Genomic DNA, 20,313 nt, shown 5'->3' with positions numbered 1-20,313 from the left:
CCGGAGCACCCGGAGGAAACCCACACAGACACGGGGAGAATGTGCAAATTCCACACAGTCAGTCGCCTGAGGTGGGAATTGAACTGGGTCTCTGGCGCTGTGAGGCAGCAGTGCTAACCACTGTGCCACCGTGCCACCGACTTGTAACTGTTCTCAGAAACAACCCAGCAAGGCAGCAGTGAATTAAACTGAATTGAATAGTGGAATTGGAAATCCACTATTAACAAAAAGTCAAAAGTCAACACCAAATGGACTGCAGATATCGCAGAAGGCAGCTCACCACCACTGTCTCAAGGGCAGTTATTGGTCAGCAATCTGAGAATAAATTACAAAATAACAGGTTGGTCTAATGGCAGCGCATGGCTTTATGGATAGGGCAGAGCACAAGAAACCACAAAAGACCAACCCCAGCCTCAGCGTGTAGCCCCACTACTCCTAGCATCTTCAACAGACTTGGAGGGATTGACAATCAAGTTGATGTAAACCACTCAATCCCAGCACGTCCAGGAGGCCAACAGGGCTAGTTGGGCTGAATGGCCTACTTTCCCATGTTGTGACCAGTCTGTGGCCGCTGGTCCAGTCTACATGGGTCCCGAGTCCTGCCCACTCGGCCTTTTTGAGATGACCTTGTCCACACTGACCTGCTCTTTGACGGTGCTGCTGGGATTATTTAGGAACTGTCTGCAAATGTGGCAGAATCCCCTCATCTGCTTCCTCAGCGACACTTTCACGCTCTGCACAGAAACAAAACAAGCTTTAGACCAGGAGAAAAAAAAAGGGGAACATCCTGTGCCTGCCTTGCATTGTTGCAATTTCCCAGTTAGCTTCTTGAAGGTCATGTCGCCTTCTTTCACCAATGGCAAAAAGGTGTGGAACAGTATCAACACAGCCCACCTGTGAAAGCTGGTAAGCAAGTCTTATGATCACACATTCATTCTATCACTAAGATTACTTACTATCTCCATAACATCACTCAACATTTGTTATTTTCCTTAGATCACAGAGTGTCAAGGAGATATTCAAATATAGGTACAAAGTTCTGAGGAATTTTGGCAATGATAGATATGGAGCAACTGTCTCTACTGGCGGGAGGGATTTGGATATATACTTGAAAAACGTTTCAGGGGTGTGGTAAGGGCTGGGAAGCACAATTCATGGGAAATCTCTTTCAAAAGAATCAGAGCAACTAAGATGGGCCAAATGGCCGCCTTCTGTGCAAATGGAGAGCTGAGCAGTTCATGTTGTATCTTAATAGAGTGAGTATCCCTGTTATATAGTGAAGACATTATAAGCAGGCTACAAAATGGATATAGATAGATTAAATGAGTGCCAAAGATGTGGCAAATGCATTATACAGTGGGATTAAGTGAAATTGTCCATTTTGGTAGGATGATAGGGGAGCATATTATTAACATAAAATATATAGCTGCAGACACTGGAAATAAGAAACAAAAACAGCAATTGCTGGAGAAACCCAAGAGGTCTGGCAGCATCTATGGAGAGAAAGCAGAGTCCAACGTTTTGAGTCCAGTGACTTCTTCTGAACTAATGCTGCCAGACTTGCTGAGCTTCTCCAGCAATTTCTGCTTTCATTGCAGCATTAGTGAAGTTCTGAGATGCAGAGGTATCTGGTGTCCTCAGTCATTTTGCATGAATCACAAAAGGTTAGTCTGCAGGTACTGCAAGTAATTAGGAAAGCTAACAGCATGTTGTTATTTATTCTGAGAGTAATTGAATATACAAGTAGGGAGGTTCTCCTTCGGTTATAATGGTGAGACCACATTGGAGTACTATGTGGAGAATTGTTCACTTGGTTTAGGGAAGGATGTTCAGACAAGGCTTCCTAGACTAAAGGCCCTGGAATCGGAGATGGCTGACCTCCCATAAGGAAAAGCCGAGGCTTACATCTCCTGAAGTTTAGAAGAGTAAGAAAGGGCTGGATTGAAACTGGAGCATGTTTACCGAAGATCAGAGATCAGAACAGTGAAGATTTTACAGACACAGAACCGTTTGGTGAGGTCACGTGTAGCGCAACACGAACACAAAATCTCCAATCTTCAGGTACACCTCCTCCTAGGTGGCCTTTAACATGCACAACAACGCAGAGTCGCTGAGCAGAAACTGCAAGCTTGTGATTTCAAATAATTGGACTATGACCTGGTGTCATGTGAATTCGGACTTTGTAAGCTCCAGTCCAACATTGGCACCTCCACATCAGAAAATTTAATGGGTCGTCCATTTAAACGGTACAGGCATTTTCTTTCTTTCAGAAAGGCATGAGCGTTTGGAACTCCCTTTCTGAAAAGCTGACAGAGTTCCAGAATATTTTTTAAAGCAGGGATAGATACTTTCTTGTCGAGCAAGGAGGCGGAAGGTTATCAGAGGCAGGTGGGAAAATGGATTTGAGTTTGTAATCAGATCGACTATGATTTTACTGAATGGTGGAGCGTTTGTGAGGGGCTGAATGGTCTACTGTTGTTCCTTCTTCATATGTTTGTACAAAATAACGGGGGAAAACTCACATCCTGTACCTTGGAGGAATCACCTTCAGATACTTTCGAGAGCTGCCACATGATGTAATAATAGCTACAGAGGATTGCCTGAACGATGATCTGCAAGAACAGGAAAATACACTGGTAAACATCATTTTTTACATTATATTAAAGGTAAATGGGGCTTCATCAACACAGGTTTGTGATTCATTAAAGTCAGAGCGCATTTTTCTTTCCTTTATAGAATGTGGACATCCCTGTCAAGGCTGGCATTTATTCTCCATCCCTAATTGTCTTAAACTGAGCAGTTTGCTCAGACATTTGCTAAGTCTCCAGCCCTCCATGTGTTAGTTTTGCTTTCACTAACCCGTTTCAGTGTTGGGATCACAGGACCAGCTTGAGCTAGTGTGGTAGAAGGTAATCCATAGAATCCCTACAGTGTGGAAGCAAGCCATTCTGCCCATTGAGTCCACACCGAACCTTCAGAAAGCATCCCACCCACACCCAACCCCCTGTTATCCTGGCATTTGCCATGGCTAATCCACCTAACCTACACATCCCTGGACACTGTGGGCAATTTGGCATGACCAATCCATGTAGCTATGTACATCTTTGGACTGTGGGAGGAAACCCACTAGTCACACAGAGAGGAATGTACAAACTCCACAGACATTCACCAGAAGCTGGAATTGAATCCAGATCCCTGTGGGGCAGCAGTGCTAACCACTCAGACACCATGCTGCCTGGTCTACTCCCTGGTCTAACTAGAAGAAGATTTTGTTGTTAACAAGATATAGTTTACCACATGTTAGCAACTAGTCACATTAATATGAGACACACAGTTCCAGAGATTTCGAGGAGGACTTGCTGTCAGGTTTCACTCCTTCGAGAATCTAAGCTGTTCTGCCCATCATTTCGTAATACATCATCACAGTTGGTGGTTCATCAGGCACTCCTCAATATTAACTCTATCTGCCCCCTTTTTACAATACTTAAGAGTCTACTCACAGCTGGCAAAGTTTAAAAACAAAAGTAAAACAAAGAACTGTGGAAGCAGGAAATCTAAAATTCAGCAGATGTGGCAATATCTGTTGGGGGACTTCAGAGTTAATGTTTCGAGTGCGGCTGTGAAGTATCACTCAACTTAACACATTATGTATTTCTCTCTTGGTTGCCAGAACTGCTGAGTTTCCCCGGCAATTTCTGTTTTTGTTTAAATATAAAATTTCCCCCATTGAAGACTAAGATGAGGAGGAATAATTCCCCCAAAAGAGTCTTGAGTCTCTGGAGCTCCCTTCCCAGAAGGTGGTGCAGGCTGGCTGATTGATTTTTAAGGCAGTGACAGATAGAAGCTTGACCAAGGCAGGGGTCAAAGGTGACGAGTCAGCAATGCTACAGTTGATTGGGAGAGACTGTTTGCAGGTAAAGTGACATCTGGCAAGTGGGAGGCTTTCAAAAGTGAGATAATGAGAGTTCAGGGACAACATGTGAAAGGCAAGACTGGCAGAAGTAGGGAATGCTGGATGACTAGAGATATTGAGGTTCTGGTCAAGAAAGAGAAGGAGACAGACATCAGGTGTACACAACTGGAAGCAAGTGATTACCCTTGAGGAGTATAGGGAGTATAGGTGTACACTTAAGAGGGAAAACTCTGGTGCGGCCACATTTGTAGTATTGTGTACAGTTCTGCTCACCGCATTATTGGAAGGATGTGGAAGGTTTGAAAAGGGTTCAGAGGAGATTTACTAGGCTATTACCTGGTATGGAGGGAAGGTCTTATGAGGAAAGGCTGAGGGACTTGAGGCTATTTTCATTAGCGAGAAGAAGATTGAGAGGCGACTTAATTGAGACATATAAGATAATCAGAGGGTTAGATAGGGTGGACAGGGAGAGCCTTTTTCCTTGGATGGTGATGGCTAGCATGAGGAGACATAGCTTTAAATTGAGGGGTGATAGATATAGGACAGATGCCAGAGGTAGTTTCTTTACTCAGAGTTTAATTCTGATAAAATGCAAGGTTCTGCATTTTGATAAGACAAACCAGAGCCTCTCCTCTCAACCTTGTAGGGGCATGGAACGCACTGCCTGTAACAGTAGTAGATTCGCCAACTTTAAGGGCATTTAAATGGTCATTGGATAGGCATTTGGACGAGAATGGAATTGTGTCGGTGAGATGGGCTTCAGATTGGTTTCACAGGTTGGTGCAATATCGAGGGCTGAAGGGCCTGTACTGCGCTGTAATGTTCTATGTTCTATAAAATCAAGAAGGCAAAAAGGGGACATGAGATAGCTTTGGCAGATAAGATTAAGGAGAATCCAAAGAGATTCTACAAGTAGATTAAGAGCAAAAAAGTGACGAGGGAAAGAATAGGGCCCCTTAAAGATCAATATGGCCATCCATGTGTGGAACCACAGGAAATGTGTGAGATCCTAAATGGATATTTCACATCAGTATTTCCTGTAGCGTAAGGCATGGAAGCTAGGGAACTCAGGGAAATAAATAGTGAGGTCCTGAATAGGGTCCACATTAGAGAAGAGGAGGTGTGAAAGGTCTTATAATGCATAAAGGTAGATAAATCCCTCGGACGTGACAAAGTGTATCCCAGGACAATGTGGGAAGCTAGGGAAGAAATCATGGGGCCCCTGGCAGTGAAATTTGTATCATTGGCAGCTGGAAGCCTGGAGGGTGGCTAATGTTGTGCCTTTATTTAAAAATGTCTGCAAGGAAAAAAAGACAGGGAGCTACAGACCGGTGAGCCTGAAATCAGTAGTGGATAAGTTGTTGGAGGTGATTCTGAGAGACAGGATCTACATGCATTCGAGAGTCATTCTGGTTTTGTGCGTGGGAAATTGTGTCTCACAAACTTGATTGAGTTTTTTTGAAAAAGTGACCAAGAAGATAGCTGAAAGCAGAATGGTAGGCATTGTCTACATGGACTTTAGCAAGACCTTCGACAAGATTCTGCATGGTAGACTGGTTAATAAGGTCAGATCACATGAGATCCAGGGAGTGCTAGCCAATTGTATACAAATTTGGCTTGACAGCAGGAGACAGAGGGTGGTGCTAGTGGGTTGTTGTTCAGACTGGAGGCCTGTGCCCAGCAGTGTGCTGCAAGGATCCGTGCTGGGTCCATTGCTTTTCGACATTTATATAAATGATTTGGATGAGAACATAAGAGGTATGGTTAGTAATTTTGCAGGTGACTCCAAAATTGGTGGCATAATAGACAGTGAAGAAAGTTGTCTAAGAGTACAATAGGATCTTGATCAACTGGACCAGTGGACAGAGGAGTGGCTGATGGAGTTTAATTCTGATAAAATGCAAGGTCCTGCATTTTGATAAGACAAACCAGAGCCTCTCCTCTCAACCTTGTAGGCAGGTTGCCACAGTTTCCTATTTGGTAAAGGAGCAATTTTTCTCTCCCACTAGGAAGGCAAGGAATCCAGGTGGAGGCTGGATGAAGTCACAAAGGGGTGTTGAACTGACCACATAAAGGGTGTTAATTGATGACAAGTCAAGGAGATGTATCTTCTCACCCAGAATGTAGTCAATGAGGTCATGTGAACCAGGTGAGCATCTCCAGGGGCATAAAAAGAATCTGATCATTCTGCCCGATCTGGGTAATGGAAGCAGACTAAGAATTGTTTTGAAATCCTGAAAATTCTCTCAGAACTACGAGAATGAAGCTGGGGTGGGAGATTAATCGAATAGCTCCCAGTGCAGGTATGATGGGCTGAATGGCCAACTTCTGCCCTGAATGACTTTTTGTGGCCCTCTTGCTGGAGGTGGTGTGGAGATTTCATACTCATGTCTTGTGAATGTAGAATCAGAGATAAATGAACATGCAGCTACAGCAAGCGATTTGTAAATCAAATGATAGGTGGCTAAGGAATTGGAGTATTGAGGTAACCTACTGCATTTACATGGAGCCATAGTGAGACTGCACCTGGTCTACAGCTTTGGTTTCTTAACCTAAGAAAAGACTTAGAACGAATGCAACAAAGACTCCTAAACTGATGCCTGGAATACAGGGGTTATCTTATAGAGAGAGATCGAGAGACTGCGCCTATTCTGTAGAATGTAAAAGAATGAGAGGCACCCTTATTCAAACCTATAAAATTATTAAGCAAGTTGGGGGCCAGTTAGGTCAGTTGGCTAGACAGTTGGTTTGTGGTCCAGAGTGACACCAACAGTGTGGGTTCAATTCCAACATCACCTGAGGTCACTATGAAGGACTCTCCTTCTCAACCTCACCCTTCACCTGAGATGTGGTGACTCTCAGGTTAAACCACCCAGTCATGTCTCTAATAAGAGATCAGCTTTATGGCCTAGTAGGACTATGCCTATGTACCTTTACTCAGGGTAGATTTTCTTTTAATTGTTCATTCGTGGAATGTGGGCGTCACTGGCTAAGCCAGCTTTTATTGCCTGTCCCTGTTAAGAGTCAACCACATTTCTGTGGGTCCCAAGCCACCAGGTAAGAATGGCAGTTTCCTTCCCTAAAGAGCGTTAGTAAACCGGATGGGTTTTCCCCCAACAATTGACAATGGTTTCACGGTCACCATGGGACTGCTAATTCCAGATTTCTTTTAATTATTGAATTCAAATTCCACCATCCCGCCGTGGCAGAAATCAAACCCAGGTTCCCAGTACATTACCTGAGTCTCTGGATTAATAGTATAGCAGTCATGCCACTAGGCCATCACTTCACCTATCTTGGGAGATCTGAGAGTAGATACTGGGAAAATGCACCCCCTAGTGGGGAGTCTAAATCTAGTAGTCAGAATCTCTGAGGAGAAAGGGGCTGTGAATCTTTGGAATTCTCTACTCTGCAGGGATTTGGATGCTCCATTGTTGAGTGTATTCAAAACAAAGAATGATAGCATTTTAAGATACCAGCAGAATTAAGGAATATCGGAACAGGGTTGTGAGGTCAGTCTGTATAGATCAGCCATGACCCTCATAGAACAACAGAATCACAGAACTGGACTGCAGCAGTTCAAGAAGGCAGCTCAACACCACCTTCTCAAGCCCAGTAGAGATGGAGGCAATAAATGTTGGCCTAGTCCTATAAGAAAATAAAAAATGTTGTTATGGTGCAGAAGAGGTCATTTGGCCAATGTGCCTGCACCAGCTCTATGAATGAGCATCTTCACCTACTGCTCATCTTCTGCCTCTTCCCCCTACTCTTGCACAAAATTTCTATCCAAATAATTATGCAATGCCCTCCTGAATACCACCACCTGAATGGTGAGGCAGACTGGAAAGGCCAAATGGCCTACTACAATTTCTGATGTTCTTATGATCTTTGAGTTACTGATAGGAGCACACAGACAGAGTTTGTGTTGCCCTGTGGTACATGTCAAATGTACCAACAACATCAGGACCTTCCCCATTATCTAAGGGCTGGCTTCAAATGTGTCCCCATTTGTTCAATATTGTCCTTAAAGCCTTTCACAATCTCTTCCTCAACACCAACATCTCCCAGTGGATTCATTCCTCACTCAAGAGCAATGCAGATTTAACCTGCCCTATTCTAGAGAGTTTCTCTGACTCTTTCTATTACAGGGAGCACACTGTACAATATCAATCAAAGAGCATCATATAAATCACATTACAACTCATGTTGACTATCAGTTTGAGGGTGAAATTGCTTCACATCTGTTGGAGACTGAAACAATTACAACATTTAAAACAAATCTGGATGGGTATATGAGTAGGAAGAGTTTAGAGCGACAGGGGCCAAGTGCTGGCATTTGGGACTAGATTAATTTAGGATATCTGGTCGGCATGGACAAGTTGGACCGAAGGGACTGTTTCCGTGCTGTACGTCTCTATGACTCGATGACTCTAAGTTGAAACACAGGATTGGCATATAAAGTCAGTGAATTAACAAGTAAGATAGATGTATATGTTCTATGAGGGATGGTCGTAGTACCAGTCCATGTCTCACCTGTTCAGGCACGTTTCCATTCTCCAAGGCTCTCTTCAGCAGTTTGCAGGTGTTGTTTAACAGATTCCATCGAGTTATATCATGAGCGCTGAAATAGTGCAGAAAATGGAATTTGCCACCTTATTAGAAAGCTGACCTCTCACGTTCCCTTTCATACCAGGCTTACACTTATTGCAGCAAAACCAGCACCAATAGCACTGTGGGACAGGAGCACACAAACTCAAATCCTTTCCAATCAGTTTTCCAAAGGGAATTGGATCAATGCTTGGAGGAGAAAGCAAAATGACAGAACGGAGGAGAATATGTGGGGGGGGAGGGTTTAACACGCTTCAAAAACAGAACACCGATGGGTGTCTGTTTGTGCTTTATCTTCATTCATTCACAGATGTGGGGATCACTGACAAGACAAATATTTATTATGCTTCAGACAAATGTTTGGGTTTTGGGGTTTTTGCTGAGGGAAGTTAAACATCAACTACATTGCAATCTGGATTGACAAAAAGCATTGTCCATAAAAGAATGGCAGATTTCCTTCCCGAAAGAACATGAGTAAACCAGACTGCATAGTTTTTCAACAAATTGAATTTAATCTCAAATTCAAGGATCATTAAGTCCTGGCCTCTGAATTACTACCCAGTAAAATTACCACAATGTTAGTTTAACCGCTATACTAGTTCAGGATTTTATGAATGAGAACAAGCTAAAAAATCAGATCTCACATATGAGAAAAAATGGCCACTCACAAGGAAGAAGTGACTCACAATATCCTGAAGAGAAAAGATCTTCAAGAATGAAAATCAGAATAAAGTAAATAAACACCCACCAAGAGCAGAGGGAAAGCAGATATCACAATGCATGGCAACAGAGTGCACATGGTTCAGTCATTTTAAGCTGAGATAGAACTTGCTTCCCATCCAGTGAAGAGATAAATGTAACGTAGATAATGTGCATGTAATGCATGAATTGGGAATAGGAGCAGGAGAAGACCTGTGGGCCTCTTGAGACCATTCCGCCATTCAATAAGATCATGCCTGATCTGATTACTCCTCATTCCCGCCTCTCCAGTCTTTAATTGAATTTCTCTATTGCAGAGGGAAACATAGCAACACACATCTTTTCAAACAGCTTCCAGTTACATGAGCCATCAATTACCACTGCTAAATGTCTCACTTACTTATGGAAGGTCGTGATTCTTTTCAATGCACACCACATCTGGTAAGACTCTGTGTCACCAAACTGGCCTCCCTGTTGTACAACAGATCATAATGTGAATAACTAAAAGGTTACAGCATCAGAGTCAGCACCGAAGGGTCAGTATTACCGACTCACTCGAAGAAAAGGAGGGCATTCTTTTGTGGCATTATCCTATTATTCCTCATTCAACCAAATGCCAGCTAAAGTGCAGATTCATAGGTCAGTGACTGTCTACAGGATGTCACTGCTGCAGAATTACTGTCAGGTTTCTTGACACAAACACAGTCATTGCCTTTCTAAAAACACTTCATTGCATTGTGCCTTGAGACATTGTGACAGTGTGGTCCTAAATGCCTACCATGGCCTCCTGCAACCAGTGGGCACCATATGGGATAGTGTATGTGGTGAACACTGTAAATAGTCTCATTTAATTGCTATGATTCCTTTGTTTCTCATGGTCTAGTTCTTCAACACTGTTACGACACAGGGTAAACCCTCCTGCTCAATTTAAACCAGCAACACAGAAAAGGTTTATCCCATCCAATAATCTGTGAAAATTCGAGAGGCCAAGAACTATTTAAAGTAAAAATTAGCAACTTTATTTCTTAAAGTATAACAGAGAATAATTAACTAATAACTATTTACAACTCCTTCCTCTAACTTACATTTTATCTTCCCTTCTATAATATTAGTCTGACAAAACTTAAGATTTACCAAAAATCCAAATTTTCAAAACTAGCCAGATGTCGAATTTTCTCTAGTACCTTCCTCAGTCTTCTTTTCTTCTCCTTAGGGATTTCCATTTCACAGGTTACTGATTGATAAAGGTACCTTTAAGAGAGCTATTCTCTGGGCAGTCTGCAGATGCTGATGCCTTGGTTGTTCTCTTCCCAACTCTTTAATTTCCCCAGTCTTATACCCCCAAAGCATTGGATTGTGTCATTGGTTTTTAAGATTGTCAATATACTAAATTCAAACTTGATTGGAGTTTGGTATTTTCGGGGGTTTAATTTAAACCAATTGGCATAATTCAAATTTGTTTTGTCATCTCCAGGCAACCAGCTAATCGAGTTGTTCAACCAAATGTTACATTATATCTTATTCGAAACACTTGGTGCTGTGTCAGGCATTTCTGCTAGCTTTTAACTCTCTTAAAGACACAGTACCCCTTACACCTTCATAACAACATGCAGCAAAGGAGGACAGCTGGACTGTCACTTTCCAGGGGGACTATGTTTCTACTGAGGAGTCTTGTGTTCCTGTAACGCCAATCAGCATCTCAGGCTCAAACAACTTAAACTATGAAGTTTATTCCAAAATGTGGTAAATGGCTGTTAGATATTCTCTGGATAGTTTATCTTCAATGATATTATCATAACATGAAGAGCACTGTCTTATAAAGTTTCTCAGGTTATATGTTCCAAGTTAACTTCACTTCCATTTTGTAATGATGTGGAGGAGCCAGTGTTGGACTGGGGTGAACAAAGTTAAAAAAATCATATCACCAGGTTATAGTCCAACAGGTTTATTTGGAAGTTCCAAATGAACTTGAAGTATAACGTGGCATTGTATGATTTTTTATTTTGTCGGGCTATGATGATAGACTGAGAGTAGTATGGATCTTACAGCTGCTCCTGAGGCTTAGTTATCCGTTACATAATAAGAAACATTTGGAGGGATAGGGACCAACCACAGGTGGGACTAGTTTAGTTTGGGATTCCAGTTGGCAATGGACTAGTTGGATCAATGGGTTTGTTTCTGTGCTGTATGACTCTAAAACTCTATGGAGAAAGTGACTCTATGACTAACTATAAAGTCCTCCAGGTTTTGGGAGAATCTCTATTCCCAGCTGTAACTTGGATTCCCAAGTATTTCTCAGAGATAAAGGGATGGGAGATCATTTCTGGTTTGGGTTTTGGTTGACTCTGAAGCAACTCATTGACTCCTTATGAGCTCTTTTTTTTTTATTTTTATCATACATTTGTCGAATATGGATATCACAGGCCAGGCCAGCATTAGTGCCCATTGCTCACTGCCCTTGAGCAGGTGGTGGGCTGCCTTCTTGAACTGACACAGTCCTTGGGAACGAAGTGCTGTTTGGAAGAGAGGTCTAGGAATTTAACCCAAGTACCCTGAAGGCATGGAGGTATATTTTGAAGTCAGGGTGGTGAGTGACTTAGAGAGGAACTTGCAGGTGGTGGTGTGCTATGTATCTACTGCCCATGTCTTTCCAGTTTGCAGAGATTATGGGTTTGAAAGGTGCTAACAATGGAGTCTTGGAGAGTTACATATGCTACACTCTGCTGCTACTATCTGCTAGGGGTGGAGGTAATGAATATTTACAGTAGTGAATGGGGTGACAATCAAACAGCTACTTTGCCTTGGATGGTATTGAGTTTCTTGAATGTCACTGGAACTGCATCCATCCAGGCAAGCAAAGAATGTGCCATCATGTTCCAGATTTGTGGGCATACAGATGGTGGACAGGCTTTGGCAATCAGGAGGCGAGTTACTCTCCGTCTCTGAACTGCTCCTTCAGACACTGTATTTATACAGCTCGTCCAGTTCAGTTTCTGGTCAATGGCAACCCCAGGATGTTGTTGATAATAGTGATATTATAGAGTCATTGAGATGTACAGCATGGAAACAGACCCTTCGGTCCTAGATTATCTCTTGCTAGAGATAGTCATTGCCTAGCACTTGCATGATGTGAGTGTCACTCTCCAGCTATCAGCCCAAGCCTGAATATTATCCAGGTCTTGCTGCATTTGGACCTGGACTGTTAGAGTACATGAGGTGTCATGAATGATGCTGAGTATTGTGCAATTATCGGTGACCATCTGTCTCTGACCTTATGATGAAGGTTATTGGTGAAGCAGTTGAAGATGGTTGGGCCTGGGACACTACTCTGAGGAACTCCTGCTGGAGCTGAGATGACTGACCTCCAACAACCACAATCATTCTCTTCAAAACTCCAGGTATGACTCCAGCCAGTGGACACACTGCTCCCCTCCAGCCCCGATTCCTATTGACGCCAGTTTTGTTAGAGCTCCTCTCTTTGAAAGTTTGTCCTAATCTGAAGCTGTTTTGAATGAACCTGTTCAGAGATATTATGACACATCTCTGGAGCAAGACAGACTTGAACCCAGACCCTCTGGCTCAAAGGCAGGGACACTACCGCTGCATCACAAGAACCCTAACTTGCTAGGGCTCCCTGATGCCACATCCAGCCAAATGTGGCCTTCATGGCAAGAGCAGTGACCCTTGGTTTCTGCTCCTCTTGTCTGTGTTTTTAATTCATTTTAGGTTAGCCATACTGTACCTGCAGTTTAGCTGGCATGCTATAAAGGTGAGAAATAGAAAAGGTAAAGGCCATACCTTGTGGAGGAAGTCCCTCAGCACCCTGTTGAATCTGGTCACCAGCTGGTCAAACAGTTGATGCTTTGCAGAATCTACTTGGTCCTGAGTAGCCCACTCTTCATTACTGAGAACAAGGTACGTCTTCGAACAGAACTCCAGGACTTCAGAATCTGTCTGTTCCTCTACAATTTCCTTCAACTGCTTCAGTAAGGTGTCCAAATGCTGTGAATTCCAAAAGAAACATCACCTCGTGGAAGATCAGCAAAATTCCCAATAACAAACCCTTTGAGAAACCGGCCCCAGAATTTGCTGCCAAAGTGATGGTGAATCTAATAGCTTATAATAACTCATTTATTATGAAACATGTAAATCACCCAGCAACACGGAGAACTTGAGGACTGCAGATGCTGGAGATCAGAGTAAAGAGTGCGGTGCTGGAAAAGCACAGCAGGTCAGGCAGCATCCGAGGAGCAGGAGAATCGACTTTTCGGGCATAAACGTCGATTCTCCTGCTCCTTGGATGCTGTCTGACCTGCTGTGCTTTTCCAGGACCACACTCTCGACTCCGATCACCCAGCAACCTCTAGCAAGGAAGATATGTCCTGTTAATTACAACTTGTCACGATTTGCTGAAGAATTTGTGGCTGTCCAGCACGAACCTCACCAAAAAAAGCAACAGCTTGCCTTCAACCTCTGGGTGAAGTTCATCAAATTGCTGCAACTACACACCAGTTACCAACTAAACCCACCACAAAAAGCCAGCTCCAGTGCTTCACAGAGAGAAAGTACCTTTTAAAATGAGACTTATGTTCCTGCAACACCATTAAACCTCTCAACCGTAGAAAGGGAACAACTTAAACTGTGGATGCTCATTCATATAGGAAATAAATTGTTGCTAGAGATGCTTAAATATTTAAGTAATAAATTCTGCTTCTAAATTTATTCTGCATCATTGAAGAGCATTGTCTAATTTTAGGAATAACCTTTTTGCTCATATCACCACAAAATGAAAAGTACGCTCATACTTAGCCATCCAGACTCCCTCCAAGTGTCAGGAAAATCTAAAAGATTTTGTCAATGTCATATTATTTTACATTGTACTGGTTTAGTTAACGTAAGTATGTTTTTAATATAGTGACTGACCATAAGGCAGTAAAATGTAACTGGCCAGCAAATTGACGAGCATTGTGTCAGTGGAGTTAACTAGCAGCCTCTGCAACAAGCATACAATTCCAAACTCTATAGTTCTTCCTCACAATCCCTTGGATCTTCTCCCGATCTTTTAGCCAAGTTTTTATACACCACCAAAGACAGCATAACTTCCCTTTTCATCTCCGCATCTCCAGCAGTTTTCAGCTTTGATGCAGATTTTACATTTACCTCGTGCTGGGTGAAACTCATCTTGTTATTAAACTGATGGGTGTTATGTGCCTACTTAAACATTACTACTGACCAGGGTTAAAGGTCCTGGGAACAAAGAATTCAGACATTGTGTAATGAGACTTGATTTCAACATGGTGAAGATGCAAGAAAAAGGCAGTACACAGAAACTGAGCAAATAGGAGCAGGAGTAAGCTATTCATCCCTTCAAGGGATTCCTGGTGAAGGGCTTTTGCCAGAAACATCAATTTTCCTGCTCCTCAGATGCTGCCTGACCTGCTGTGCTTTTCCAGCACCATTCTAATCTAGACTCTGATCTCCAGCATCTGCAGTTCTCACTTTCACCTATTCATCTCCACAAGCCTGCCCTGCTATTCAATATGATCATGTTTGATCAGTACAGTGTTCCCACTTTCTCCTAGTACTCTTTGATTCCTTTAGCTCTAAGTATTGAATCAAACTCCTTCTTGAAAATCTTCAATGTTTTGACCTCAACCACTTTCTGTGGCAGAGAATTCCAAAGGCTCACCATTCTCTGGGCAGACATTTCTCCTCATCTCAGTCCTAACTGACTCACCCCATATCCTTAGAATGTAACTCCTGGTTCTGGACTCTCTGGTCATTGGGAACATCCGATAACAGTAGACTGGAACTGGACAGTGCACTTATAATGTATGGGGAATAGGAAGAATGAGAGGAGTACAGATCAAAACAGAATTGATAAAGTCAACATAGATAACAACAGAATGACATTGGAGGCCAGAGGTGAGAGAAATATCATTTATCAGAATTTTGCTGTGATAGGTTTCTGTGCGATTTGATGTATACATAAAAGAGTGGGCGATGGGGGATTGTGAATGGTAAGGGAGAAGATGGGAGTTCTAAATGAGACAGCAAGGTATCATATCAGGGCTGACAGACCAGCTGTAAAGAAGATTGCTGTTCAGATAATTCATTGCCATTGACAATGTGAGAGTTCTATTTGAACTATTTGTCAAAAGAAATTTGTGTTACAGACAGCAAGAAGCTGGAAAGCTGAACTGAATGGACGGAAAAGTTGAAAACCTTCATGAAACCTTTGGTTCCTCTCACTAACCTTTGACCTAAAGAATGCCAGGTCATTCCAGGGTTGAATACATCTTCCCCCTTTGGGTCTGCTGGGCTGTCCAACAGTAAAATGTATCATTGAATAGACAATCACTTCACTCATCTTCAAAACCTTTCCAGTCTCTGCCTACATTATAAATGTTACTAATTTATTATCTCCCCTTTTCTCCTCCTACCTGCTCTTCCCTATAAATATTCCACTCAACACCTCCTTTCATTTTTACCATGCCATCTTCCGCCCCACGTTATGAAAAACCATTCCCTATTCCTTTAATTTCTCTTCACATTTTTACAATCTTTATTTTAGTCACTTAAGATGTTCCTTTAACTGCACACATATTTACTCCTTTAACTCATTATTTATCAGTAACAAAGTGATGGCATTGGCTGGCTCACCTTTTCTAGCTGTGCCGTACAATAACCCTCCAGGTCAAAGTACTGAGGTATTTGCAGAAGGTTGACTGTAATTACTTTCTCTCCATCAGCAGAATACTGCAGAATTAAAAAAAAGAATACAGCAGAATTAACTAAATCCAATTTTCTTCCAGTTGCACAACAGACTCAATCTCTTATTAAATAGCTTCAAGGGTCTTAAATACCATTTTACTCTTCACTTCTATCCAATTTGCTTTGCCTTCCAAACTCCTGAAGACATCAGGTTTGAGGCTCCTCAGGTGAAGCAGCTGGCCATATTTTGTTTTGTTTTAATTCCCTGATGATCACTGGCAAGGTCAGCTTTTATTAGCAATCTGTAATTGTCCTTGACTTGTGAGTCACTAGACCATTTCAGAGGGCAGTTAAGAGTCAACCACATTGCTGTGGGTCTAGAGTTAAAACAAGGGCTGCAGATGCTAGAAACCACAGTCTAGATTAGAGTGGTGCTAGAAAAGCACAGCAGTTCAGGCAGCATCTGAGGAGCAGGAAAATCCTTTGGTTCCTTTCACTAATCTTTGACCTAAAGAATGCCAGGTCATTCCAGGGTTGAATACATCTTCCCCCTTTGGGTCTGCTGGGCTGTCTAACAGTAAAATGTTTCATTGGATAGACCTGATGAAGGGCTTTTGCCTGAAACGTTGATTTTCCTGCTCCTCAGATGCTGCCTGAACTGCTGTGCTTTTCCAGCACCACTCTAGAGTGGTGTCTAGAGTCGCATGTAGGGCAGACCAGGTAAGGATGGCAGATTCCTTGCCTTAAAAAGGTCTTTAGTGAACCAGATGGGTTTTTAGTCTGGTGGCACCGTACCTGAAATATAAATTCAAAACTTTTAATTAATTAAATTTGAATTCCACCAGCTGCCACGGTGGGATTTGAATCCATGTATCCTGGGCCTCTGGATTATTAACACAATCACCTTCCTCTCTCTGAAAAGGACTGTAGACATGGCTTGTGCACACTCAAGGAGTGGGATAATTCCAGCAGGACCACACACCCTGTATTTCAGAATGGGAACAAGACAACAGCTTCAGGTTTTAGAGATCCCAGACTGCACTCCTGCCAGACGGCAGAACAACAACAACTTTCATTTATATAACACTAATAAAAAGTGCCAAGGTGTTCCCAGGAAAACAAAATATGACACCAAGCCCTATGAGGTCAGATGAGCAAAAGCTTGTCTAAAGAGGCAGGTTTTCAGGAGTTTTTTTAAAGGGGGAAGGCTAGACAGTGAGTTCAGGGTAATAAGAGAGTATTGGCATCTCTTGAACTGAAGACATGACCACTGTGGGGGGATTTCAAGACTGGGGACATATTTTTAAGCTGGGAGGAGAAAGATTTTAAAAAGGAATGGGGGCAATTATTTTGCAAAAAGAGTGGTTTGTGTGTGGAATGACCTTCCAAAGGAAGTGGTGGATGGAGGTACAATTACAAGATATACAAGTGTCTAAAAGATATTTAGGTAAGTACATGAATAAGAAATCTTTGGAGGGTTATGGGCCACACGCAGGCAGATGGCACTAGTTTAGTGTGGGATTATGGTCAGTGGGGACTAGTTGGACCGAAGGGTTTGTTTCCATGTTGTATGATTATATGACTCTATTTACAATTGGAAGTGCTCATGAGGCCAGAATTAGATGAGCACAGATATTTTGGAGTGTTCACAGGAAGGGGTGAGTCCACAGATGCCTTTGAAAAAAAAGGAATGAAAATTTTAAAATCTAAATCTTACTTGGCTGGAAGCTAATGCAGGACAGTGAGCACAGAGTTCTCACCAGAAGATTCTGGGGTTTTACATTGTACAGTGGTCGTGCAGAGAGAATCGGTACATTTCAAGATGTGTTTTAAAATTGTCAAATTTGCTCAGGGTACCCTGCAGACCTTCCAAGAAAGAAACTCTCATGTTTACTTTGTTCAAACTGTACCAGGTAACGTAATGGCCAAATTGATCAGAGAGTGAGGCCAAGAATTCTGTCTCTAGTTCACCTTGAAAATACTAAATACTGTATCCACTATAGGTGCATGCCCAAAAACATTCAATCGTAAATCGCCAGAAAATCCTGGGGCCACAAGGGGATGGGTATGGGGGAACAATCACCTGAAATAAGTAGACTCACTCTCTTGCTCTTCCCACTGAAGAACTTCCCCTCGAGCAGGACCTCAAAAACCTGTCCCATTGATTCACACTGGACTTTGATTATGTAGGAAGCCCTTCCTCACCATTAATGCCTGAACACAGCCATTTTTACCATGCCAGTCTCAGTCGATGCTGGAAGCATTTTTTTTAAACTGTGAAATTAAACATTCTCTCCTTACTGAATGCTCCTACACATTTTGCAGATGGCATTTAGTTGTTACTATTTGCAATGAGCTACCAGAACAGGTTTTGCAAGAAGATTCAATTGGCGCTTTGAAAAGGGATTTGGCTACACATCTGAAATAAAAAATCAAAAGGAGAAAGTTTGGGGGGTGGAATGTTGAGGATAATGGACTGAATTGGAGACGTGGGTGTGATGGTGGGAGCAGCCTCTGACTGCGCTATTAGATTATGTGCTTACAGATCAGGGCTCAGGCATTGAAGCATGGTTAATCAGCCAACCCATTGTCGAGTGATGGAATGTTACAGCCCTCTCGTTTGCTCAGCTGTAATACTCAACATAGAGTGGGAATTTGATCATGGTATACTCGGAGTTCTGTGGCTCATGAACACCTTTACCAAGTAGGTCAACTTCAAGGAAATACAATTGGAAAAACCAGGAGGCACAGTCCAGCATAGAGGGCCTCACGTACCTTAGCTAAAAGCTGTGGAAGTATCGCGAAGAAATGTTCAGTGAGCTTGGCCCGATCATCAATCTGCGATTTTCTCTCTTTCGTCATTTGAATCTAGAAGAAAATCCCCAGCAAAAGGCAGATAAATCCACTGTAAGGCTACATGTGTCAGATAGAGCCGTTTTTAAACATTTACCTCCACTCACCAGGGCTTATTTTGCAATGTCAATACAAGATCAATGTCAAAGCAGTACCTCATTAACCATCCTTGGGAAGTGATCAGAGATTTCGGGAAGGAAAGGGAATGGGAGCAGGATCCAGGCTTGTGCTATGGATCCACTGATATAAATACCCACAGTTTCACAGCAGTGGTAACAGTGAACAAGAAATAGACGTGTATTTGCAAACATATTGAAGAATCAAAGTGGGGTGATAGAATTATGAATTATGCAGTATTATGAAAGGCAGCACGGTGGTTAGCACTGCTGCCTCACAGCACCAGGGACCCGGGTTCGATTCCAGCCTCAGACAACTGTCTGTGTGGAGTTTGCACATTCTCCCCGTGTCTGCGTGGGTTTCCTCTGGGTGTTCCAGTTTCCTCTCAAAATCCAGAGATGTGCAGTTTAGGTGAATTAGCCATGCTAAATTGCCCATAATGTTCCGGAATGTGTAGGTGCATTAGTCAGGGGTAAATATGGGATAATAGGGTGGGTTACTCTTTGGAGGATCAGTGTGGATTTGTTGGGCCGAAGGGCCTGTTTCCACACCGCAGAGATTCTATGATTACACAGGACATACTGCATAGAAACACAAGTCCCTGCACGGTTCATGGTCCACTCAATCTTCCTCTCATCTTTCCCATCTAAATCTGCCATCTATTCCCTTCTCCATCCTCTGCTTGGTTAGCTTTGCTTTATCTTCATCTATATTATTTGTTTCAATCACTTCCTCTGGCCACAGCTTCCAAATTCTCACCACGCAGCGACGTTGTGCCTTACATCTGTTCAAACAGTAACCATTTGCACTGTTTTTCTTATCTTCTAGACTTCCCAATTAGAGTCATAGAGATGTACAGCATGGCAACAGACCTTTCGGTCCAACCCGTCCATGCTGACCAGATATCCCAACCCAATCTAGTCCCACCTACCAGCCCCCAGCACATAACCCTCCAAATCCTTCCTATTCATATACCCATCCAAATGTTGTAATTGTACCAGCCTCCACCACTTCCTCTGGCATCTGATTCCATACACATAACACACTCTGTGTGAAAAAGTTGCCCCATAGGTCTCTCTTATATCTTTCCCCTCTCATCCTAAACCTATGCCCTCTAGTCCTGACTCCCTGACCCCAGGGAAAAGACATTGGCTATTTATCCTATCCATGCCCCTCACAATTTTGTAAACCTCTATAAGGTCAAACCTCTGCCTCCGACGCTCCAGGGAAAACAGCCCCAACCTGTTCAGCCTCTCCCTGTAGCTCAAATCCTCCAACCCTGGTAACATCCTTGTAAATCTTTTCTGAACCCTTTCAAGTTTCACAACATCTTTCCAATAGGAAGGAGACCAGAATTGCACGCAATATTCCAACAGTGGCCTAACCAATGTCCTGTACAGCCGCAACAT

At 42.7% G+C, this 20,313-nt stretch overlaps 1 protein-coding gene across 3 annotated transcripts in view; it reads right to left on the bottom strand.

Annotated features, from left to right (window-relative positions):
- si:ch211-269e2.1 (cohesin subunit SA-2) overlaps positions 1–20,313 on the bottom strand; it is a 142,089-nt gene that overhangs the window by 37,115 nt on the left and 84,661 nt on the right. For 2 of the 3 annotated variants that reach the window (XM_043692329.1, XM_043692330.1), the window contains exons 18-24: positions 18,710–18,802; positions 15,884–15,979; positions 13,019–13,222; positions 9,621–9,691; positions 8,447–8,534; positions 2,523–2,612; positions 642–734 (exon numbers count right to left, since the gene is read on the bottom strand). In XM_043692329.1, coding sequence (XP_043548264.1) covers positions 642–734; positions 2,523–2,612; positions 8,447–8,534; positions 9,621–9,691; positions 13,019–13,222; positions 15,884–15,979; positions 18,710–18,802 — 735 coding nt within the window. The remainder of the gene's footprint in view (positions 1–641; positions 735–2,522; positions 2,613–8,446; positions 8,535–9,620; positions 9,692–13,018; positions 13,223–15,883; positions 15,980–18,709; positions 18,803–20,313) is intronic. The other variant, XM_043692332.1, reaches the window with a different exon arrangement.

The sequence above is a fragment of the Chiloscyllium plagiosum genome, chromosome 6, assembly GCF_004010195.1.
Source record: "Chiloscyllium plagiosum isolate BGI_BamShark_2017 chromosome 6, ASM401019v2, whole genome shotgun sequence".
Lineage (NCBI taxonomy): Eukaryota > Metazoa > Chordata > Chondrichthyes > Orectolobiformes > Hemiscylliidae > Chiloscyllium > Chiloscyllium plagiosum.
The sequence above is the reverse complement of the archived record's forward strand: the minus strand, read 5'-3'. Positions and strand labels throughout refer to the sequence as shown.